The 25,456-nt window shown below is 38.3% G+C and overlaps 3 protein-coding genes and 1 long non-coding RNA gene across 4 annotated transcripts; 2 read left to right on the top strand and 2 right to left on the bottom strand.

The window, feature by feature from the left end:
* Positions 1 to 867: 867 nt before the first annotated feature.
* Positions 868 to 14,490, top strand: LOC126628675 (clustered mitochondria protein-like). Its single transcript, XM_050298455.1, has 29 exons — positions 868 to 1,030; positions 1,585 to 1,806; positions 2,476 to 2,537; positions 2,763 to 2,952; positions 3,027 to 3,167; positions 3,280 to 3,436; positions 3,547 to 3,740; positions 3,941 to 4,042; positions 4,896 to 5,031; positions 5,170 to 5,298; positions 5,915 to 6,305; positions 6,824 to 6,928; positions 7,041 to 7,159; positions 7,356 to 7,464; positions 7,547 to 7,636; positions 7,947 to 8,087; positions 8,161 to 8,331; positions 8,517 to 8,603; positions 9,676 to 9,810; positions 10,122 to 10,277; positions 10,703 to 10,771; positions 10,863 to 11,021; positions 11,566 to 11,622; positions 11,707 to 11,747; positions 11,854 to 11,973; positions 12,484 to 12,793; positions 12,933 to 13,040; positions 13,167 to 13,238; positions 13,610 to 14,490. The coding sequence occupies exons 2-29, from the start codon at positions 1,599 to 1,601 to the stop codon at positions 14,075 to 14,077; spliced, it is 4,227 nt and encodes a 1,408-aa protein (XP_050154412.1). The 5' UTR covers positions 868 to 1,030; positions 1,585 to 1,598; the 3' UTR covers positions 14,078 to 14,490.
* A 3,765-nt stretch (positions 14,491 to 18,255) lies between these two features.
* LOC126628676 (FT-interacting protein 1-like) lies at positions 18,256 to 21,564 on the top strand. Its single transcript, XM_050298456.1, has one exon. It carries the CDS (start codon positions 18,296 to 18,298, stop codon positions 21,386 to 21,388), a length of 3,093 nt encoding a protein of 1,030 aa, XP_050154413.1. The 5' UTR covers positions 18,256 to 18,295; the 3' UTR covers positions 21,389 to 21,564.
* A 190-nt stretch (positions 21,565 to 21,754) lies between these two features.
* LOC126628685 (60S ribosomal protein L6-1-like) lies at positions 21,755 to 23,862 on the bottom strand. The gene is made up of 4 exons (XM_050298467.1): positions 23,506 to 23,862; positions 22,805 to 22,911; positions 22,201 to 22,382; positions 21,755 to 22,089 (listed from the first exon to the last, which is right to left on the bottom strand). Exons 1-4 carry the CDS (start codon positions 23,760 to 23,762, stop codon positions 21,934 to 21,936), a joined length of 702 nt encoding a protein of 233 aa, XP_050154424.1. The 5' UTR covers positions 23,763 to 23,862; the 3' UTR covers positions 21,755 to 21,933.
* Positions 23,863 to 24,671: 809 nt separating this feature from the next.
* LOC126628691 (uncharacterized) lies at positions 24,672 to 25,312 on the bottom strand. The gene is made up of 3 exons (XR_007625521.1): positions 25,226 to 25,312; positions 25,034 to 25,146; positions 24,672 to 24,953 (listed from the first exon to the last, which is right to left on the bottom strand). It is a non-coding gene; the product is annotated as an uncharacterized LOC126628691 (long non-coding RNA).
* Between the last annotated feature and the right edge of the window lie 144 nt (positions 25,313 to 25,456).

Below are 25,456 nucleotides of genomic sequence, written 5' to 3'. Positions count from 1 at the left end.
ATCCAAAGCTAGGTATTTTCATGTCTTCGATCTGTCATGTATGACGATCGATTAAGGTAAAACTTGGGCGGGTTTTGGTAGGGTGAAGAGTGAAGTCGAATGGTGGTGTCTAGATCGGCGTTTTCGGATTATGCCAAAAATGACGGCGGAAGAATATGTAGAAACTGGGTTGCATCGTTGATTAGAGTTAGCGTATACGGGTTGAGTTTTCAGAAATGAAGGTTGGGTCCAACATCTATGAGCCTAATATACATAGAAGTGAAGATTATTATTTTGCCCTTACCTTTGCTAGCTAATAACTCATTTGTTATAACCTCATCTTGTGAGCGGTTTTCGCCTATGTACTTGTAGAATCGAGCTATATAACAAATTTCTAAGATTGGCCCCAATAGGTCTATACATTTTTATTTCTAACTACGGAAAATCAAACTTTAACTAACTAACAAAAAATACAAAATTTTAACGAAAATAAGAGATACGATAATTCAACTATGAAATGTGGGGAAAAGATTTCACAATTTTAATGTATGCTTCTCTTTCGTATAGAACGTGTAGAGAGAGGCTAGTCGTGGAAACCCATGTTTACCAAATTTTTTTATATTTTATACAGCCGGTGTTTGTCTTTTTTTGTTAATAGTTAGGTGGAATTGTATACAAAAATGGGAAAGAAAGTGAGAAAGCATCCAATTCAGGTGAAAAATGCAACAAATGATCCTTAATTTCCACCATGAAACTAGCCCGACTCCAAACCATGTAAAATTGGTTAAAAAGTAAAAATAGTTATAAAAAAAATAATTTTACAGCCGTAAAAATCGAAATAAATACGAGAAGCCCAGCCCAGTAAAATGATGGATCGCCAAATTATTAAGAATCATCTCTATACTCACTCACATAAAGAGAGACTTCGCCGCCTCTCACTCTCCAGCCTCTCTCCTCTCCTCGCTCTCTACCCCTCCTAAAACCCTGCTTCCGACGTCTACCATCTCTCCGCACAGAGATATATATTTATATAATCGTTACACAGTTGCAGGTAATATATTTGTACTCAATCTTATTCTATCGGTTTGCTTTCTCTTAATCTTCCGTTTGATTCCCGATAAAATAGACGCATAGGAATGAAAGTTTGATTCATAGAGAATGAATGAAAAGTTGTTGTTGGTTCAGTTGATTGAAAGTTATATGTTTACCTTTCTTTAAATTGTTTGCAAAATGAAGAAACTGGAAGGTTGAATTTTTGTTTGTTTTCATTTTCTATCAATTTCTTGGCAGCCAAAAGGATCAATTGTTTATGCACATTAATTATTTATCCTTGTATATAATGGCTGTATTTTGCAAGAGAATGCTTTCGTGACCTGTTTTAGAACTTTTCTTTGGAAATTTGTGCCTTTTCCCTTTATCTTTGTTCGAGCCCGTATGCATTTTTTAAATTAGTAGGAAAGATGGAGGCTTTCCATGTTTTCGAATTGGGTATTTATTTGATAAGTGTATAAAACCAATATAAAGGCAAAACAGCAGGAGTACTTTCTCGCTATTGCTTATGAAAATACGGTGCTTATGACTTGGGCGTTTTGACTATATCTGCAGAATAGGGGGTGACAATGGCTGGAAAGTCGAATAAAGGAAAGAACCGTAGAGGGGCGAACAATGCTGTGGTCCCATCTGATGCTCCTGTGAAAGATAACTCAAGCACTTCAGAGCCCGTTAAAGCTGAAGACAATGGTGTTCCAGCTGTGGAGGAATTAACTGATGCCAGTCTGGAGGTAAAGGAGTCTGAAACCGAAAATTCAACCGGCCAACCTAAGCAAGGTGAATTTTTAATAGTATGGGCTTTCAAATATTTATTTCTGGGAAAGACTTCTAGCTGATATGCCATTCCCATATTCAACATTTTCTCAAATCTTTAAAATGTCCTATTTCCTTTTCAATGGAACAAAAATTTTACCACATGAAGGCAATGAGAAGCAATGTAGATGCCAACATACATAAACATTACATAAACTCACATGTGTGCATACATCTGCAGGTACTTGTATACTCTAATCATGGTTGCCTAGATAATTTAGATAAGGTAGAAAAATAGTTACATTTCTAGGTAAATGACAAGTGTCTCATTTTGTTGTTGCATTAGTGTCATAGAAAGAACTGTTCACTGACACAGGATTTCAGCGATGTCTGAAATTTTTTTATGATAAATCTTATACATGTTGAGCTTTTTTTTTTGTTCTACAAAAGATATGTGGATGTATGTTCATGCTTGACACTTCTTTAGAGGCAATTCCAATGCATTACTTTAGCTGGGTTCCCTTAGTTTTGTGCAAATAGTGGCTGTATTTCTTCACATTAGGTCATGATTGAATGCTCATATAGCTTGTCTGTCCAGCTTATTTCCCTTCAATAGCAGTTCGTATTTATGTCTTTTATATTAGCAGCACTTTAGTTTTCTCATTCTGATAATCCTTGTCCGTGAGAGTGCAGGTGACCTTCATCTGTATCCAGTTTCTGTCAAGACACAAAATGGCGAGAAGCTTGAGCTACAAGTGAGTTAGTTTGGATCATATATTGCTATTAGCCTATTAATATCACTAATTATTTAATTGGCTGCAAAATCAAAAGCTAATGCAATTTGAGCACCTGTTCTCATATGTTAGTTGACACATCTAATAGTTCAACTACAGAAATTGAGATGTCTATGTCTTCTGGTTAGATATTTTGCGTCCTTCCACTGTCACATTTTGTTTGATCATATCCATTATAATTTCCAGTTGAACCCAGGAGACTCTGTTATGGATATAAGACAATTTCTGCTTGATGCACCAGAGACATGTTTCTTCACATGTTATGACTTATTGCTACACACAAAGGATGGCTCCACTCATCATTTGGAAGACTTTAATGAAATTTCCGAAGTTGCTGATATTACCGTTGGTGGTTGCTCCTTGGAGATGGTTCCTGGTATACTAATTCTCTGTTTCTTTGGGCGTATAAATTCTTAAAAAAGGTATCTAATTTAAATATCTTTTTGGCAGCTTTATATGATGATAGATCTATAAGGGCTCATGTTCATCGTACGAGAGAATTGCTTTCCCTTTCTACACTTCATGCATCACTATCGACATCGCTTGCATTACAGTATGAGACAGCACAAAACAAAGTGGCGAGCCCTGGAGGTTTGAGATATAGTTCATTTAACATGAATTCATAATCTTCTCATTTATCTTACCTTTCATCGACATTTTGAAGTGCTTTAACTAGGCACTCCTGTAATTCTCTGTGATCTAGATACTGTGAAAACTGAGGTCCCAGGGCTTGATGGTTTGGGTTTTATGGAGGATGTTGCCGGTTCATTGAGCAATTTGCTATCTTCACCCTCAAAAGAGATCAAATGTGTGGAGAGTATTGTGTTTTCATCCTTCAATCCTCCGCCAAGCTATAGAAGGTGAACCATGACATCTCTAATCTCTTACTTGCATCTGAAAACATAAAAATAATGTATTTTCCCCCTGTAAAATGTCTTAGCTATGTACTGTTTGGCCTTTTTGTTGCCAGGCTTGTTGGGGATTTGATTTATTTGGATATAGTAACATTGGAGGGCAATAAACACTGTATTACTGGGACTACAAGAATGTTCTATGTCAATTCGAGCACGGGGAACACTCTTGACCCTAAGCCAAGTAAAAGTAATTGGGAAGCAACCACACTTGTTGGACTTTTGCAAAATATTAGCTCTAAGTTCAAAAAAGGTACTATAAATGGTTTATACCTTATTTACGTGTATTAGTTTATTGTTTCCTTTAAAATTTTGAAGCGTACAGAGGTTTGATTAATTATCTTCTATTGTTTCCCATTTGAAGCTTTTTTGTGAAATTGTTTATTGTTTCTTCTAAAATTTTGAACCGTACAGAGGTTTTATTAATTATCTTCTATTGTTTCCCATTTGAAGCTTTTCGTGAAATTTTGGAGCAGAGGGCATCTGCACATCCTTTTGAAAATGTTCAGTCTTTATTGCCACCAAATTCATGGCTAGGGTTATATCCAGTTCCAGGTTAGTTGAACTTAATTGCACTTGAATTTTACTTCAAAAGGAGGATCTTCTGGTTGTAGAAGGTGTCTCTTTGCTTGGGCAAACTCTTGTCTCATATTTAGCATGTTTAGTAGTCTGGCCAATTGGCTGGTTGCCTCTTCAGGCATTTCTGCTACTGATAAAGATTACTTTCATGCAAATTTCATGTTCAATCTGATTACTGAACATTATTTCTTCCCTTAAATATAAAGGGAAATAAATTATAACGATTTGAAGTGTTGGTTTAGTGTATAATGGATGTGAAGCCTGCCTTGTTATGATACTTGAGCATGATAATTGTTTCTTGTTGTTTTTAAGCTGGCAGTATATCTGACTTTGCCTTGAGTTTAGAGTTTAACAAATTCTCAGTCATAATCTTGTTTGTTCAATTTGTAAATCAATCTCATCCATACCTTGTTAAGATGTTACAACTGTTTACTGTTTAGTCTTAAATGCTTGTAAAGTTTAGCTTAACCTGTATGTTTTCTTTGACTGGATCCTTTAGCTTAACCTGTATTTTTCTTTCTTTTTTTTCCATGTCTTTTGTGGCTACGAATAATCCACAAATGACAAGGAATTTCATAATAATCATTAAGTAGGAATGTTTAACCATAATACATGTAAATCATTCAGTTTTTGTGTTTAATATTCTTATTTCAATATTTTGACTATTGAAACTTATAATTTTAGGGAGTTGTTTTCTAAGAGTCGTCGCGTTTATGTATTTGGTACTTATGACACCATTACAGGCAGAAAGAAGTTGGTTTTCTGAGTTTCCTTGGTGGTGTGTTTTATCTTACATATAAATTCATTTTAAGGGATCTTCTATTGTCAGATCACAGGCGTGATGCAGCTAGAGCAGAGGATGCCCTTACTCTTTCATACGGCAGTGAGCTAATTGGCATGCAAAGGGATTGGAATGAGGAGTTGCAATCTTGTAGGGAATTTCCACATACAACTCCTCAGGAAAGGTAATGATTTCCGTTGATTAAAGGGGGTTCTAATTTAGTTATGTATGACCTTTATAATTTTTCTGATAGTTATTTTGTCACTCAAAGTTCAGTGTTTTGTATTGTGTCTTTATCTCTCACAAAGTCCATATTTTGCAGAATTTTGCGGGATAGGGCCCTGTACAAAGTGACTTCAGACTTTGTTGATGCAGCTATTAGTGGTGCTATTGGAGTTATTAGTAGATGCATACCTCCTATAAACCCAACTGATCCAGAGTGCTTCCACATGTTAGTCTGACCTGAAATGGGTTACCTTTGTTTTTTTTTAATACATGTTATCCCGAAGACTTTCAGTTAGGACATTATGTCTACGGAGTATATGACACAAAACCGAGCGCAGTGGCGTTCTAAGATTCATATAGCTGACCCCACTTAGTGGGATAAGGCTTTGTTGTTGTTGTTGTTGTTGTTATAACTCTGTAAAAACAATGTCACAGCTCCTCAGTATGCTAGCTACCTAAATTGCCTTCTATTGAAATAAATTTTTTTTAGCTGTGTAGGTTAATTAGATCCCACTGTACTGTAATTCTGCTGCTATTGTCAATATTTTATACTTATTTGGTTTGTGCATATGCATACATGTAACATAATTCACTTTTACTATAACTCTAATTAGTAAATAAGATGTATCAGCACATCATTTCCATTTGAGGGATTCTGCGTTGAATTTGAACTTTGAGGCTTTGCTTTAAGTAATCTTTATACATTAGACATGCTTGTTCTGATAAATTTTGGTACTCATGTACTTTCCAGGAAATATATTTCTTAAGCATATGGTTGTAACCTCGTATTTTGATAATAGATTCATTGAATTGATATAAGATTTTGGTCTCTTTGGCTCTAGGTATGTTCACAATAATATATTCTTCAGTTTTGCTGTTGATGCGGACCTTGAGCAGCTGTCTAAGAAACGTGTATCAAATTCAAGTCCAAAGATAGGGGGCACTGGTTCTGTACACAGTTCTTCTGAGAAGGCTACTGACAATTTGTTGCATGGAGAGAATGCAATTCCCAATAGAGAAAAATGCAAAGGATCAAGTATAATTGATGATGCCACAGAATCCTCCTCTGATGTTTCTGCCGAGACACAATTGGGTGAAACCGAGCAGGCTACTTATGCTTCTGCAAATAATGATTTGAAAGGCACCAAGGCGTACCAGGAAGCTGATGTCTCTGGACTTTATAATCTTGCTATGGCCATAATCGATTACAGGGGCCATAGAGTAGTAGCTCAGGTGTGCTTGAATCTGATGTTCTTTCTATGTATAGTAACTTTTTTACTCTTACTGAAATTGGTATTCTTAAGGCTATAGCTTTTCTTGTGCTATAATGACAAAGTTACAACTGTCATGTTTTTTGGCAGAAAATTTTATATTAGAGCCTGAACTTCTCTCTCATACCATTGCTACACCCCCCTATGTGCATATGAATGTGTCTGTTCCATTTCTTATTAATTTTAATTGTATTATATATCATGAGATTGCTATTGCTACTAAAATCCATCTTTAGGCTTTTTGTAAGCCACTACCTTTGAAAAAGTAGTTATAGTTAAAGTTGCCTTTCTAATTACTGAACTTGATTGATGCTTTCATTCACAACAAAAATCATCAATTGTTTTTTTGTTCATTTTCTTATAAGTTGGCATGCTTGCTTTAGATATTATTGTACTTTTTTTTTTGTTTTTTAATAAGGAACATTTTTTTTGCTATCTGATTGTTCTCTCCTTGTTCTATCTCTAACTCATTGGCACCAGAGTGTTTTACCGGGCATTCTTCAAGGGGATAAATCAGACTCTCTTCTATATGGTTCTGTTGATAATGGCAAGAAAATATGCTGGAATGAAGAGTTCCATTCCAAGGTGAGGATTTGAAGCTTGGCATATTATATTCTGCTGCCAAATGTTAAAACTGCTTACTTTCTTTTTAAGACAAGACTTTATTGTGCAATTTCTAAGATTTTCTTATGTTTAGGTGCTGGAAGCTGCTAAGCGCCTTCATCTTAAAGAGCACACAGTCCTTGATGGATCTGGAAATGTTTTCAGATTGGCTGCACCGGTGGAATGCAAGGGTATTGTTGGTAGTGATGACAGGTAAATTTCTTTTTCCCTCATAAGCTTGGATTCTTACATGTGATATTTGACTTCTCATAACCCCGTGTTGATGGTTTCATCCAAAAAATCTCTTTCTATAAGTTGAATATTTAATTATTTAATCAAGGATTTACATTCGTATATATCTAACTCAGTATTCAGTACACACATGTTTTAACTGTGTTCCCTACTTCAGGCATTATCTCCTCGACTTGATGAGAGTGACTCCTCGTGATTCAAACTGCACTGGACCTGGGTCCAGATTTTGTATCTTGAGGCTGGAATTAATTACTGCTTATTGCCAGGTAAGATATAATACCTTATATTAGTTATATTTGAATTTGTTTCATAAATTTCTAATATGAGCCTTTTGTGTATTGGGAGAAGGCCCAAGCTGCGGAGAAACCAAAATCTAAGTCTAAAGATGGAGAAGGTCTTGTCACCACTGATTCTTCAGTCATCACTGATGCTAAGCAGGTAAAATTTAGCTACTTCAACTGCGGTTTATAGAGTTTATGAACATTGCAATTTTTGTTACTTGTTTCTGCATTTTCAGTATGCTACTAAAGTTTATTTGTTGACTTTTTATGTCTAATTGGTTTCTATTTGATGGGAGAGGTGGTTTTTAATTTTTTGTTTTGGAGCTGGTAATTATTCCTGTAGTATGTTAATAGTGTTAAAGGTACACATATCATCTGTTTGGCACAGTATACATTTTTTTTATCCATTTTCCCAATGAGCCTTCAAGTAATTTGGGTGATATGGCTCTTTGGATTGCTCTTCACAGGACATAACGAAAGAAGGGAATGCCACAGACGCACAAGAAATTGCATCTCCACCTCCATCCACTGATAGCTCTGATCCATGTGAAGAAATTCTTTTTAACCCTAATGTCTTCACCGAGTTTAAGTTGGCTGGAAATGAGGAGGTATGTTTTTTATTTTGTAATTTTTTTCAGGGAGTTTGGACATGTATCCATTTATTTGTTTTCCTTTTTCCAGGAGATAGCAGAAGATGAAGGAAATGTGAGGAAAGCCAGTTTGTATCTTTCAGATGTTGTGCTTCCAAAATTTATACAAGACCTCTGCACGCTTGAAGTATCACCCATGGACGGGCAGACGCTAACTGAAGCACTCCATGCTCATGGAATTAACGTTCGCTATATTGGAAAAGTAAGCATTATTGTTTTAATTAATACTTCTAACTACTGTAAGTATTGGTGGATAGAAACTGTGGAAATCGTATTTTTTTCTTTTCCTTTTAAGGTTTTGCATAAACTGTAATGTGCAAGGATGACTGAATCTATCGTTATGTGATTGGAATATTGTGTTTGACACCTTTTGGCTTATTTTAACAGGTGGCTGAGGGGACCAAACATTTACCTCATCTTTGGGATCTTTGCTCCAATGAGATAGTGGTTAGATCTGCTAAGCACATTCTCAAGGTGAGAGGCATTTCCTTGTCTGCTTGATCTCATATTATCTCATTCTTTTTATTTTATAAAAACTGTGATGTTGTCCTGTTGGTACCGGGAAATGCGGCACATTACAGTGTGTTATTGCCGTAAAATCTAGTCATAAACTAACTTATTTGATTCAGTTCTCTAGGAGGGACACAACTCCTATATGTCAGATTTTAATTTCGAATGCAGACCAATGATGCTTACGTGACTTAGATACTATAGGAGTGGGGAACTACCTCTCGGGTACTCCCGTAATGTGATATATTTTTTTTGGGACCAATGCGTAAGCTGTAAATGTCTGTTCGTTTTCATGTTATGATATTCCTTACTATTTTATAAGTGAAAATTATCCTGTTGAGGACCTGGAAATGTGGCATCATACAGCATGTTACTGCCATAAAACCTTTGTTGTAGTTATACACTAAGCAATTTGATTCGGGTTGCAGTTGAGAATGCAAATCATAATGCATGTGACTTAGATACTTTAATGGCTGAGACCTTGTCCCATAAGGGACTTCGGTAATGTGATATATTTTATTTGGGCTTATGCTGAAGTCATAAATGGATAGTTTTGTGTATTTTGATTTGTTGCTTAATATATACATAGACAGATTTGGCAAAGAAATATCCTTGCCAGTTCCTGTCTGATGATTAAAACAGCATCCATTTGGCTGTTATAGTTTTGGAATTTTTATGCGTCATATATACTTTCCTGCAAAGCAGTTTGTACATTTATTTTACTTAAATTTGAACTGCAGCTTTTCATGATTGAATTGAGCTCCTATATTCAGGGACATCCACTGAAAAATATCAATTCGCGCGTGACCTTGTTGCTTGTTATCTAATGTGCCAATTTGTACTTTGACGCTATTATTTTGGTCCAAGGACATGATTGGGAAACAGTTGGCTTGGATGGGTTATATATATCATAGGTGTTAAATATCATTTTAGTTCCATCCTATTGACTTTCATAATTATTGTCCAGTAATAGTAAAAAGTAAAAAACAATGAGGTCATTGATGTTGGTTCATGGTTTTCATTTCCTGTTCTGCAGGATGCCTTGAGAGAAACAAATGATCATGATATTGGGCCTGCAATCACCCATTTCTTTAACTGTTTCTTTGGAAGCTGTCAAGCCGTTGGCCCAAAAGTTGCTGCTAATAATATGCAGTCTAGAACGCCCAAAAAGGTAAGTCTTATAGAATTAATAGTACCAACTTATTGAAAAAAAATTTGTGTCAAAATTTTTTCTTAGTTACAAGTTATAGCTTCTCTGTACAACTTCATGGCTGTTCTCAGCTAAATTTTTATCTCTGTCATCATTTAATGCTCATCTGAGAACTCTTTTGCAATCGGAAATTGAAACTATATGCATTTTGAATATTAATTTGTACTTTTGGAGAATCACAAAATTGTACCAAGTAAACCAGAGAAAATTTCATCTACTAATTGACAAATGTTGAGCAGGGTTTGTGACTTCAAGTTCCTTTTTATCTTCAGGAACAAAAAGGACAGCAATCTCCAAGAAAATTGTCTAAGGGACAAGGAAAATTGAAGGATGGAGCATCTGCTAGAAAGAGTCGATCCTCATTTATGCTTGCTAGCTCAGAAACTCTATGGTTCGACATTCAAGAATTCGCAAAACTCAAATATCAGGTATTAATTATCAATAATATTGGTTTCTCCTGGAGAAATTAGATTTTCTTTAATAACCTTTTAATGGATGTTCCAAAAAATGAACTTTTTGGCATAAGGAATTTGCATTTTCTTGATTTTTCTTTTGGTTGCCCAGTTGCTTGAGTTTGTCTGCTTCTGCACCCTCCTCTTCGACAGTTTACATTTTTTTGAAAAATATGTACACTTCATGGGGATCTTGCTGGTGATTTTATTTCCAGTAACATATCATTTGTGGTTTGGAACATTTTTCCCTGTTGTTTCATGGCGTTTTGTCATTTCCTGAGCTATAGAAATTTATGGACTTATGGATGGTGGATCTTCATGTTTATTATTTGATCCTCATATGATACCCTTGAGCGGTGTATATCGTTATATTATTTTACCTAGTTTCCCATTGTTGATAGTTTGAGCTGCCGGAGGATGCTAGGATGCGTGTAAAGAAAGATTCTGTTATACGTAATCTTTGCCAAAAGGTAACTCTAGATTCCGTTATACGTTATCTTTGTTCCAATATCAATTGAACTTCTAAATGGCCAACAACTCGACTTTGATTTCATTTTGCAGGTGGGCATTACAATTGCAGCTCGCAGATATGATCTTAATTCTGCAGCACCTTTCCAAATGTCAGATATCTTAAATCTTCAACCTGTAGTGAAACATTCAGTTCCTGTCTGTTCAGAAGCTAAGGATCTTGTGGAAACAGGAAAGATTCAACTGGCCGAGGTATGCATTTTATTTTGGTGTCACTATAGCATCAGATTCCGGATGTGAAGGAAACGTCTCGAGCAGAATATAATTTTCTATGGGAACCTTGAAGTTAGAGCTAATTTCTCAAAGATGACCAATACTGACTTAAAAAGTAATATTAGAATATAATGAAGAATTTCAGGGCGTATATTTATGTATGTTCTAGTTCTGGGATATCTACCATGAATCTAAAATGGCATATGATCCTTATATTAAAATATAAAGATGCTGCATTTACCATGAAAAGAAATACATTTCATCCTGGGGAGCAGCCTCTCCATAAATGGGGATAAGGCTAGCCGACATTCACCTCTCCCAGACCCTGCGTAAAGCGGGAGCCTTGTGCACTGGGTACGACCTTTTATATGCTTTTCAACTTTATGTTGGTAGGATTTTTATTAATTTGGAATTGTTCACCAGAAGGATCTATAAAGATCTACTATCAGTTAATTGTTGTCAACATCATGTTCCAATACTGATGTGGTTTAATTATTTACCGTATATTTTGTTTTCCTTCTAGGGAATGTTAAGTGAAGCCTACACATTATTTACCGAGGCATTTTCAATACTTCAGCAGGTAAGTAATATTATTTGGGTTGTTTTCTCAAACTTTCCTCAGTGCGTCAATGTCTAGCACTATTATATCCTTTTGTGATTTCAGGTTACTGGTCCAATGCATAGGGAGGTTGCTAACTGCTGTCGGTATGCATAGCCTCTTTATACTGTTCAGCAGATTTTTTATATTTCTAATTGGATATTCATGATGCTGATAACATCTGAGCTAAGCATTTGCTGCGCTGAGTTTCAGGTATCTTGCCATGGTTCTGTATCATGCAGGAGACATGGCTGGAGCCATAATGCAACAGCATAAGGAACTAATTATAAATGAACGCTGCCTTGGCCTAGACCACCCTGACACTGCTCACAGGTATTGCGTTTGGTGTTTATACTTGTTTCTGTTGCTAAGATGGTCATTGCATATATATTTTGAATATAATTTTCCCTATTACTTTTTATTTTCTGACAGTATATAAACTAAAGCTGTTAATTATTGAAATTCGTAATCGGTTGCTCTTTCGAGGATTACTATAAAGATTGTCGCTCTACATTTTTCTTAAGATGTGTTAATATTGGAACTTGATGAGATTGGTTGTGTTTTGATATCTTGATTTACAGTGAGGTATGAAAGTAGCCATCCTATATGTTTATAGTGGATGTAGTGTCATAATCAATTTAAAAATTCTTTTATCTTGCATGGGAAGTTTGTTTTCTCTTCAAATATGAATTTGTTTATTTGTGTTTTTATGTTTTCTTAACCTGTATAGTAGTATCAGTGTTCAGACAAGCCTATCGTGGATGACATTATTCTCTCTATTTCTCACTCTTCTCTTTTCCTGAATCTGATGCTGTCTTTGTGTTTGCAACTTTGCTACTGCAGCTATGGAAATATGGCTCTTTTCTACCATGGACTTAACCAGACAGAACTTGCACTACGGCACATGTCGAGGGCATTGCTTCTGCTAAGTTTATCATCTGGCCCAGATCACCCTGATGTTGCTGCAACTTTCATTAATGTCGCTATGATGTACCAGGATCTTGGGAAGATGGACACTGCTCTTCGATATTTGCAAGAGGCTCTGAAAAAAAATGAAAGGCTTCTAGGGGAGGAGCACATCCAGACTGCTGTATGCTATCACGCACTTGCTATTGCATTTAATTGTATGGGTGCCTTCAAGCTCTCTCACCAGGTATGTTGTGGAAGAATATGGTGACTTTTTTGTGGTTTTCCTTCTAATGTAATCTTCACTTGATAAAGAACAATTTCATTCCGTACTTTGGGCAACTTTAGAGTGCAATTAGCATATTATATAACATTTGGTGTGGCAGCATGAGAAGAAAACTTATGACATACTTGTCAAACAATTGGGCGAGGAGGATTCTAGAACACGTGACTCTCAAAACTGGATGAAGACATTTAAGATGCGTGAGCTACAGGTAAATGGATGGCATCCTTTAGTAGCTTACAACAGTGAATAGATATTGAAGGGTGATTGCATAATGTATATACTTCAGCAGTATTTGTTTCTGATTCCTATACTTGGTATTTTTTTTTTCCAATAGATGAATGCACAAAAGCAAAAAGGTCAAGCTTTGAATGCTGCTTCGGCTCAAAAGGCAATTGACATCTTGAAGGTAGTTTGGATGCTTCTTTTCAATTGAAGGATAATTGGTGGTTTGTTTTTTAGATATGCTTCCTAAGTCATGGTCTCATCGTTTCGTTTCTCCTATTTCTGCTCTACATATTTTCATATTTTTAATTTCCCGTGAAAGACGGCCCAAAAACCTAGTTTGTCTCCTAATGCTTCTGCACATAAAATATTTCGAATGTGTTGTCAGAATCTTTTATCAGAAAAGAAGAATAAGAGAAAACTGTGAGATGGAGGGAATTGTGTAATGTTTCCACGATAGTGATCTTAAACTGCCACACCATGCTGATTTGTGTTTGGGGTACAGTTTACACCGAGAATCTCGATTTCCAATTAATAATCGACTTTGCATGTCAGGCCCATCCTGACTTGATGCAGGCATTCCAATCTGCTGCCATAGCCGGTGGGTCTGGGAGCTCTAACCCTTCCGCCAACAAATCTCTTAATGCTGCAATAATTGGTGAAACCCTTCCACGAGGTAGGGGAGTTGATGAGCGGGCTGCTCGTGCAGCAGCTGAAGTCAGGAAGAAGGCAGCAGCAAAGGGCCTCTTGATACGCCCACACGGTGTTCCCGTCCAAGCTGTGCCTCCACTTCCTCAGTTACTCGATATCATCAATTCAGGTGCAACCCCACCGGTTGCAGTGGAAAATAAAGAAACTGATGGAGTGAAGGAAGCCAATGGTCATCCTGCAAATGGCTTAACTGATGTGAAACAAGAGCAATCAACAACGGAGCAGGAAGGTCAGCCTCCAGTTGGATTGGGCAAAGGTTTAGCAACACTGGACGGCAAGAAACAGAAATCGAAAACCAAAGCCGCATCTTGAAATTTTGTGCATCAGAGTTTTGTTGATCGACACCAAGGTCGGTTTTCGTAGTGAGGTTTTGGTATTTTGAGGTAACAATATTTTCTATGGGTTTTGAGGATTAGAAACTAGTGCATGGCAGTTGTGGATGTTCCCTGTAATTTTTTGGAATAATAACCGCGGGCTTGCAGATTTATTCAGGCAAAGAAAAAAGAGAGCAACTACTGGAGCAAGTAGGTTCACTGTAATTTGCCCTAACACTGACGTATGGAAAATTTCAGTTGACATATTTTTTCTTTCCGTTATTTTATATTTAGTCAAGTTTAAAGTATTATTTGAACGGAGTTGCAACATAAATGTATCCTTTCAAGGTATTATATGTAAAACTGCCATGATTATTTTCCTAATTGAATTTGACAAAGGTCGACTGCAAATTGTTTGTTCGTCATATGTTTGTTAAAATTGCTTTCGTACTCCGAGGCTTACGAATGTTTAAGATGTTTAATTTGACGTGTATCATCTTGTTTGGATTCATAAAAGGTCGTACCCAGTGCACAAGGTTCCCGTTTTACGCAGGGTCTGGGAGAGGTGAATGTCGGCTAGCCTTACCCCCATTTATGGAAAGGCTGCTCCCAAGTCTCGAACCCGAGACCTACAGCTCATGGGCGAAGGCACTTGCCATTTTTGGATTCATAAACGGAAAAATTTAGATTCGTATGAGAAAAAACATGGAAATTGGAGTTCATAAGTTCGTCTAAAGTCTATCATTATGTGTAATGTTTGATCCCAAGTAAGCTCAAATTTGGTGAAGAAGCTAACATGGCCGCACTACCACCAGTTCTTTGACGTGGCCACAGGCCCATTGATGCCACCACACTTACCACCGCATTCGACCTCCACCGCACCACCTTACCACGAGCAACAGCCATAACCGTTGCCACTGTTATACGTCACTACAAACACCACCACCAACACCGACCATATATACGACTTGTTTCAACTACACAACTAACATGATAGGCAGTATCGATAACTATTTACACTTGATGAGCAAAAAAAGTTGATGAAACGAGAAAAATATTTGTCTAACGAAAAAAATGCTAAACTATTTACTAGTCTTGACTTCAACGAAGCTACATCTTCGTTGAAGGATTGTGAATGCTCACCAACCCGAGTATTTTCTATCTTCTCATACCACAGCACTTGCTTGTCGCCACGCTTATAAAACACAAAATTTGTCTTTAAAAGTGGATCATTCGTAGAACATTTCACGGAATGATGACCTTGTTTTCACTCCATTTTGGCTGATTGGAGTTGGAGTCTTCTAATACCAACAGGTTAAGGAAGGCGTCTGCTATCTCTGCAATATTCAACACGTTCGAAATCTGAGAAAACTTGCTGGTTTGGATTAGTAATTTCGTAGTGGTGAAAGATTTCACTCAACAGATCAACATGACCAATTTCATCTTTTACAATTTCGGATACATGAACAACGCCTTATGTCTGACCTACCAAACAACAACTTGGTGTCACCTACTCCACAATAATTTTGGTTAGGGTGTTTTAGATGTCTCCATTGTTTTTCCTTCCCAACAGTAAGAATTCAAAACCCACGGCACAATAATTTTGGCCCCAATGATGGATGAGATTGAAGCATGGGAAAGCGTGTTGGAAAGTGACAAGACAAGACGTGACAAGTAGACATGAGGAATCGTATAATAGTATTTGACGTATTTGAAAGTAAGAAATCTTATCTAGAATAATTTGATTGTCAAGTAAGGGCTGATTGTCAAGAAAGAGCTGATTGTGATGTAAAGAAGATTCCTCCTTATCTTGGGTAAGAAAAAGACAAAAGAGAAAGTTTTCTCATGTCCGCATATAATTTAATGTGAGGTTCGGGAGAGTTCCTCCTGGGCCTATAGGCAAGTTATTTGTTCTCCGTTGATCAGCTCAAAGTTACTATTTGAAATTTCTCTAGGTCGGAAATATTTCTTTTGGAGAAGCATCCTCTATAGGCGATGTCCGAACATGGTGCGAGTTAAACTAGTTCTGCTGGGCTATTGGAACTCCAAAACATTCAAACTCATAAGTATATTTCAATCTCATCAAGGGGGCAACAAGAAGCCCATTATCATTATACGTCGGAATATATGTATATTGCCGCACAATAACTGGACGAGCGAGCCAGTGGACAAGCATGACGCCATTGGAGCGAACCATTTGGGAAAGGAAGTACCAAAAAAGATGAAGTCTTTGAGTGGAGATGGGATTTTCTTGGGTTTTTGGCTGGAGGGATGATAAACCCTCGATAAACCCTGAAATTTGGAAACAGGGATGGGAGGAAGGTTCTAGTAGCTGCTGCTCTCAAGTGCTGATGGAAGAGAGAGAAGGATGGGGCCTGGCCCAATATTGTGGGAGACACTTTTTCTGCTTGATTGCCTGCCAAATAATTGATTATTAATTAAATTTTAGAGCCTATAAAATTTCGGATTTTTTGACCAAATAAAATAAAACGGATTCTCCACTGTTCGGCGCGTGCTATACACCAGAACATTTTATAATTTTGACAAGAAAGATTAAAAAATGACTCTGATTCAAGACAATTTAGTAAACAACTTTCATAAGTATCTGGCTCTAATTCCTCATCAATTTAAGTTCCGTACTAATAGCCCATAAGAATAATATAGCATAGAGTTCTCATATACATAGGAGTGTTGAAAAGAGAAGATTTGCGAGCCAAGCCAAGATAGTTTTCACTTCTCCCACTGAGAGAAGTCACAGCATTGCAATAACACCAATGGCATCACAAAAGCAGCAGCCTTGTGTCACGGAGGGTTTGGGGCAGCTGATTTAGCGATTTCGGGTGAGCTTACTGAATATTATCTCAAAATATTACAGAAAATTTGAGGAAGTTAAGAAGAAAGAAGAAGCAAAATTCCGAAGGCAAAAGGCTAAGGATAACGACTGGACTCGAAGAAAAATGAATCATAGGTTTAGAAATGAGTATCCCAAGTTTGGTTTCTGGAGCAGAATGAAAACATTAGACTTGTTTTACAACTGGTGCATTTTGAGTTTCATCGCGCTTGGGATCCCAAGAGATCCTTCTTTGCAACTATTTTGAAAGTGCAGCAATGCCGCCACCGGACACGTTACTTCAACGAGAATCAGATCGGAATTGAGCTGGCTTGAACATGGCGTCCAAGAATTTCAACATTGTATTAGAAAAGAGTAATAAATAAGGTTAAAAAGTAAGAAAAGCACAAAGAAAGAAAGAAAGAAAGAAAGAAAAGCATCTTTGATCACAAGCCCCCTCCCCCTTCCTCTCCCTGCAGCTTCCAATCAGAAACTATGCCTTTCATGAGCTAACTCCCTCTCTTTTCCCACTTTTCTTTACTTTACATTTCACAACACATCCAGGTTGCTGCCTACCCAAGAAAGGCATGTCTCATTGTCTCTTGCATGTGCTCGATTGTCTCGGTGGTTAGAGCCTTCGTATTAATCTCATTGTTGCACTGCATCACCTTCTCTCAGTGTAGCTTAGATTAGAACTATCTCTTCTGATATGAAAAATATAAAATAATGAAGAATGGTGTGTCCCTTCAAACACAGTGCAGATTCAAGTAAACAAATTTGTACCTGAAATGACGGTTATACCCCTGAGCAATGTACTTGTTGCTATACAAAGAAAAGCATCTCTGGGATTTGATTCCTTATATGCCATTTGAGTTTGTTACAGGGGCCTCCAGAACATCTTATTTGTTTTGTATATAAAAACAAAAGTTTGCTTTAATGAACTTCATCATGTTCATGGGGGATTCCTTTCCTCAACAGATAAAAGGTAAGATGTGGACATAACCGTATTGGTTAGAGCGGATATGCTCCTCCCTATGAACCCGAGTTTGAATCCCCCTCCACACACAGTTTAGATTAGTTTAAAGTAGAACATCGCTTGTATCAAAAAATGAAACAGATTATTTGGGATCAAATTAATCAAATAGATCATAAGTTTGAGAAAATATTGGAATGACAGAGGTTCACTTTCCCACTTTATAAAAGTTTGAAGCTTCCCTCCGTTTTTCGACCTTCTTTCGAATTTTTAACAAAACTCAGAGGCAGCTTCTTCGTCAAAACATTCTTTATTTCACCAAATAAACACAAGCACCGCTTTGTTTGTTTCAGATTGCTTGTGGGGCGTCACTTCCTCTAGATTCTCACAGCAGCCAAGTAAGCAAAAAGACAATGAAGCTGGTAGTAGAAGTGGTAGATGCTCATGGTCTTATGCCCAAAGACGGCGAAGGATCTGCAAGTCCATTTGTAGAAGTCGATTTTGTGAACAAGCTTAGCCGAACCAAAACCATTCCGAAAAATCTCAATCCCATCTGGAACCAGAAACTTTTCTTTGATATTGACCAAACCAGAAACTTCCATCACCAAACCATTGAAGTCTCTGTGTTCAACGAGAGGAGATCGCCTATTCCTGGCCGAAACTTCCTTGGAAGAGTGAGAATTCCTTGCTCGAACATTGTCCAGAAAAGTGAGGAAGCTTACCAAAGATTCCCTCTTGAAAACAAGTGGTTTTTCTCAGCTGTCAAGGGCGAGATTGGCCTAAAAGTCTATATTTCTCTAGAATCTGAACCGAAAGCTCCTCCATATTCTCCACCACAACTACTAGAAGCCTCTCCTTCCAAGTCTCAACCCCAGCCACCTGAAAACCCAACTTCTAGTCCCTCTGCTCCTCCAAATACAGAGAACACAAAATCCAATAGGAAAGTATTGGCTGCTATTCCGAAAGAAAAAGAGTTCAAACAAAAACAAGCTGAAGTAAGATCAACTGAAACATCCCACCACATACACAAGCATCAAGTTCTGCAGCAACCAGGCATATCGGTAGCAACACAACCTCAAGGTTTCCCACCAACCATGCAGCCAGCTCACTCAGAAGCTCATCATATTCATAACCAGCAAGGCGACGATGAATTGAAGGACACCAGCCCGCAACTTGGCGAAAGGTGGCCAAATGGTGGAGCCTACGGAGGAAGAGGATGGATGAGTGGTGGCGAAAGATTTACAAGCACTTATGACCTTGTTGAGCAGATGTTTTATCTGTATGTTCGAGTTGTTAAAGCCAAAGACCTCCCTCCCAGCTCCATTACTGGAAGCTGTGATCCTTACGTGGAAGTAAAGTTGGGGAACTACAAGGGAAGAACAAAGCATTTCGAGAGGAAAATGAACCCAGAGTGGAACCAGGTGTTTGCTTTCTCAAAAGACCGAATCCAGTCATCGGTGGTGGAAGTTTTTATCAAAGATAAAGAGATGATTGGAAGAGATGATTATCTTGGAAGGGTGGTTTTTGACTTGAATGAGGTTCCGACCAGAGTTCCGCCTGACAGCCCGCTTGCTCCTCAGTGGTACAGGCTGGAGCACCGCCGCGGGGAAGGAATGGTTAGAGGTGAGATCATGCTTGCAGTCTGGATGGGAACACAGGCTGACGAAGCATTTCCAGATGCATGGCATTCGGATGCTGCAGGCGTCTATGGTGAGGGTGTGTTTAATATTCGATCCAAGGTATATGTATCACCAAAACTTTGGTACCTGAGGGTGAATGTGATTGAAGCTCAGGATGTGCTGCCTAACGACAGAAGCCGCCTCCCAGAAGTCTTTGTCAAAGCTCAGGTTGGAAACCAAGTGCTCAGAACCAAGATATGCCCAAGTCGGACTGCGAATCCACTGTGGAATGAAGATTTAGTCTTTGTTGCAGCTGAGCCTTTTGAGGAGCAGCTGGTTGTTACAGTTGAAGATCGAGTCCACCCTTCGAAAGATGAGGTGTTGGGGAAGATAAGCATGCCAATTGATGCGTTTGAGAAGCGGCTTGACCACAGGCCAGTTCTTTCGCGCTGGTTCAATCTCGAGAAGTATGGATTTGGTGTGTTGGAGCCTGACAGGAGGAAGGAGCTCAAGTTTTCAAGCAGGATACACCTGAGAGTTTGTCTTGAAGGCGGATATCACGTGCTAGATGAGTCAACAATGTACATAAGCGATCAGAGGCCAACGGCGAGGCAGCTATGGAAGCAGCCTGTTGGGATTTTGGAAGTTGGTATTCTTAGTGCACAAGGCCTTCTTCCAATGAAGATGAAGGACGGCCGAGGGAGCACAGATCCTTATTGTGTGGCTAAGTACGGCCAGAAATGGGTTCGCACCAGAACAATTCTCGACACATTGAGTCCTAAATGGAATGAGCAATACACATGGGAAGTGTATGATCCCTGCACAGTGATCACACTGGGAGTTTTTGACAACTGCCACCTTGGTGGAGGTGAGAAGCAAACATCAACTGCACGTAACGGAGCAAGAGATTCGCGAATTGGGAAGGTGCGTATTCGATTATCAACACTTGAAGCTCATCGGATGTATACGCGTTCGTATCCTCTCCTAGTTCTGCAGCCTAATGGAGTAAAGAAAATGGGCGAGCTTCAACTAGCTGTTCGATTTACCACCCTCTCTATAGCTAACTTGATATATGTTTACGGGCAACCCTTGTTGCCAAAAATGCATTACTTGCATCCTTTCACAGTGAACCAAGTCGATAATCTACGATACCAAGCAATGAACATCGTAGCGGTAAGACTTGGCAGAGCTGAACCGCCTCTGAGAAAAGAAGTGGTGGAGTACATGCTAGATGTTGATTCCCACATGTGGAGCATGAGGAGAAGCAAGGCCAACTTCTTTCGAATTATGTCATTGCTTTCTGGTATATTTTCCATGAACCGGTGGTTTGCTGATGTATGCAACTGGAAGAACTCCGTGACCACTGTTCTTGTTCACATTCTCTTTCTGATACTGATCTGGTATCCAGAGTTGATACTTCCAACTCTTTTTGTCTACATGTTCCTCATCGGAATGTGGAACTACAGGTTCAGGCCTAGACATCCTCCTCATATGGATACCAAGCTTTCATGGGCAGAGACAGTTCACCCAGACGAGCTCGATGAAGAGTTTGACACATTTCCGAGCTCTAGACCCCACGATATAGTTCGAATGAGGTACGACCGGATCAGAAGCGTAGCGGGAAGGATACAGACAGTTGTCGGTGACATAGCAACTCAAGGGGAGAGATTTCAGTCGCTACTCAGCTGGAGAGACCCAAGAGCAACCAGCATTTTCATACTGTTCTGTCTTTGTGCAGCTGTGGTGCTTTACGTGACTCCGTTCAGGGTGGTTTCTTTGGTTGCAGGGTTGTATTACTTGAGGCACCCCAGATTCCGGAGCAAGCTGCCTTCTGCACCCTGCAATTTCTTCAAGAGACTTCCCGCTCGGACCGACAGCTTACTATGAAACTACTTTGTGACAAGCCCTAATGTAAACTGTAACCAGCGTACTTTCATTAAACCTTGAGCTTGAATAAATGCCCAGTTTTATGCTGGTGCTGCTGTTTTCTGTGTTGGCTACTGGCCTACTACACTGTCCACTATATAACTAAACAAATATACAAAAGTGCTTTTACAGATTGATGTTCGAATACTGCTTTTCTCCTTGCATACTCGTATTTATTTAGCCCTTGCCGCTCAAGGAGTGAAATGGTGTGTGAAAACCGCTTCCCTTTTCACGTAACTGAAAGAAAACATTGCATAAACTTTCACAATGCACCATGAGCCCACCGTTGGCTCATGTCGCATGACATGGATGTGAGAGTAGAGATCGTAGGTTCAAGCCTCATTCAATTTAAAGGAAAAAGAAACTTCGCACAACGCATGAAACATCTCATCAGATGTCGATTACAAATAAAACTTAAAAGAGTACAGCTACTAAGATCGAGTTCAAACAAAAATGGAAAGTTTGTAGGATAGGAAAGCAAAATCTAATACTTTTCGGCTTCGTCTCTAGAAAACAAGCTCATGAGGCTTCATGCCTTGCTTGAGAGAAAACCTCGCGGCCAAATAAGTCTTCAAATCTGCAATTTTCTCTATGGAGTTAATTAAGGGTGTATCAACAGCCTTCTGGTCTTCTTTTTTCTCCTGGGGCAGTACATTTTTATCCTACAATTTGAAGACAGAAATCAAAGGTTAGAAGACAACAACAAAAAAAGGCAGCCAAATGAATGACCATCCACAGTATACACTCAATACAATAAAGGATAGAAAACCAACCTCCTTCTCTGCTTCAAAGAATTCGCCTTCTCCCTTCTTCTTTTTCGCCCGGACTTCCTTTGCAAAATACTTGTCATCAAACTTATCAACATTAACCCCGCAGATGTCAATCTTAGTTGAAGTTCCAATAACGTAAGATTGGTTCACACGTCTTAGAGGAACTCCGTTAATCTTGAATGGTCCTGAAATGACAAGAAAGAACAGTAAGAAACACTCCAATACAGTGATATAAGGCACAGAGGGAATAGAAACTACCAGTCTCAATCACCAACATGCAAAGCCAAGTGGTCTCTTGAACTTCCGTTCAAACACACTAACAAAAATTAATCACTTTAACCACACAATGTAAACAATGACCTATTTCCATATGCTAAATGGCCACTGCTTCATCAAATTGCAACAACTAAATGTTCGTGAGCATTTTTCATTTGTAATAATATATTTGTTTTTAGTACTAATATGGATTAAACCAAGTTACCATCTAAAAAAATGATATCGACCAGCGGCGCAATTGACAAAGGATTAAGAACTAATAAATCAACCAAACCAAATTGATAATAAAGAACTGAAACAGACGACATTTACGAAGGACAAGAGAACTTACCAGTGACCAAAAGCAAGCCAGAAGAAAGCTGCTTCAGAAACACAACCCTCTTCCCCTTGAACCTCCCGGCAAGAAGAATCAACACAGTACCAGGTGTAATGCTGGCCCTACACAATAGAAAGAAAGAATAAACCTAAATATTATTAAAGAACGAGAGCAGAAGCACAGAAAGGTTACTCCAACAGAAAACTTATCTGAGACCTATACAAACCGATTCCAAAATTTATATCCTCGTGATTGAAATGGGTGTTGAAAATCATGAATCGGTACTGACTAAAAAGACGATAAAACGAATGCACGCACATTCGCACATTCATACATCACACCTCAACACTTTCCACAGTTCAGGTGCCAATCTAAATGCAGAACAATAATACCCATGTGTAGCCACCCAAATGCCCCAACTGTGCATACAAAATCCCTCCTATTTCTCAATTTCGAGAATTTTACGGTATTTTGGGGGCACAAAAATAAAACTCCACAAGATAATAAGGAAAGGGTAGTCATTCAAAAACCTACAAGTATAACGGTTAAAAAGTCACAGAATTCACAGAATAATCACACAGGAGCACGCATTTTCTCAGAATCCACACGGATTAAGACAACAATTCATCACATTTTCTCATCAATCAACAGCCAATAAGAAATACACACACAGTATCTATAGATATAGAGATTGAGAAACAGGGATAGATAGGGACCTGAGCTTTGTGGGCTTGGGCTTGCGCTTGTTCACAAGAGGCTTCTTGACATCGTCGGCGGCGTAAAACTTGGGGGGTTTGACAGCCGGGGTGTCGGCGGCGGGCTTCTTGTCGTGGCAGGGAAAAACGCCGCCGTTCTTGGCCTTGATAGCCCAAAGGCCTCGTTTGTGGTACATCTTGGACCTCGAGTATTTCCCAATCCCTCGGATGAGATCCGGGTTTCTGGTGACCTTTGGAGTCCTCTGCTTAGGCGCCATCGCTAACACTCGGTGGTGAAGATACGCTCTCTCTCTCTTGTATCAGTTGCTCGCCGTCTACGAAAGGCGCGGCCACAAAACACACTGGGGAAGAAAGTAGGGGTATATATATGGGCCGAACCCTTAAAACCCTTGACCTAGCCTCTAAAATGAGTACTCGCTACCATCTACTTCAAAACTGCAATAGTATATTACAATAATAGTCCTTTAATTTTAATTTAATTAGAACAAATGTTTCTTAACTAAAAATCTATTATTATTCGTCCCTCAACTAAAAATTAATTATCATTGGTCCCTCAAATTTAATCCAACTAGAGAAATGATCCCTTAATTTTAACTCAATTGGAGCAATGGTTCCTCAAACTTTAACTCAATTGTAGCAATGGTCATTTCAACATAACTCATTTTGATAAAATTATGACGAAGTTGATAAAATTATGACGAAGTTGATAAAAAAGTACATTGCTACACGTTTAATGAGTTGAAAGACCTCAATTGTAGCAATGATCATTCCAACATAACTTATTTTGACAAAATTCTAACGAAGTTGACAAAAAGAACCATATCTACATATTTTGATGAGTTGATGGATCAATGGTAATGAATTTTTAGTCGATGGATCATTGCTCCAATTTGATTAAAGTTGAAGGACCATTGATACTAGGGCTGGGCACGGGCCGGGCCGAGCCGGGCCGAACCTAAGTTTGTAGGAACCAGAGCTTAAACGAAACGGGTCGGGGCGGGGTGGGGATTGGATTTTCTTGTATAGGAACCGGACATTACCCGGCCCGGTTAAAACGGGCCGGTTCAGGCCGGGTCCACGGGTACCCTTTTTTTTTCTTTTTTTTTTAAACTGCACAGATTGCAATTTGCAACTGCACAATCACAGTGACACTGCATTTATGCAAATTTTGCACAAATTCACCATTATTCACATCTAATCTAAATACAAAGTCTAATATCCAAGTTCATAAATTAAGTTTTAACAATACATCCAAAATAACAATATTACATCGTCCTCCAACATCTAAAAATGAAATCCACATACACAATATCCAAAAGTCCAAGACATCCAAATTCCAAAAATCAAATAATCCAAAACAACATAAACATGACATCCGCAATAAATTTCAAATTAAAACCACATCCAATGCCCAAGTTCCAACAACAATCCTCAATTCCTCATTGAATCTGTAAGCAAAAATAGAATATAAACATCATATTATCCTCATTGAAATTTAAAGTTTATTCATTTGAGTTTAAAATATTACCGCAATTCCTTTTCCTTTGTTCGTTCGAGTTGTTTGAGGAGCTTCAATTTCAGGAACACTTGATGAAATGGTTGAACTTGTAGATTTAATATTTGCTTTTCTTCTTTTATATTCTACAACAAAGAACAAAAGTTAATTGTAAACCAATTAATATAAACTTATAAACCAAACTATACAAAACAAAATAATTACCTTCTTCACACTCTTGATAAAATTCAAGCTCTGCAGGACTTACTTCATACTCAATGTTGCCAATTGGTTCACTTCTTAACCAGTTTTGGAGGCACATCAATGACTCCACTGTTTGAGGAAGGAGACATGACTTGAAATCAAACAAAAGTTTAGAATCCTTTTGTGCATTGTCAACTGATATACACATCACCTTTTCAATCCCCCACTCAACCAAACATTGCTCAATCAGCT

The sequence above is a fragment of the Malus sylvestris genome, chromosome 7, assembly GCF_916048215.2.
Source record: "Malus sylvestris chromosome 7, drMalSylv7.2, whole genome shotgun sequence".
Lineage (NCBI taxonomy): Eukaryota > Viridiplantae > Streptophyta > Magnoliopsida > Rosales > Rosaceae > Malus > Malus sylvestris.
The sequence above is the reverse complement of the archived record's forward strand: the minus strand, read 5'-3'. Positions and strand labels throughout refer to the sequence as shown.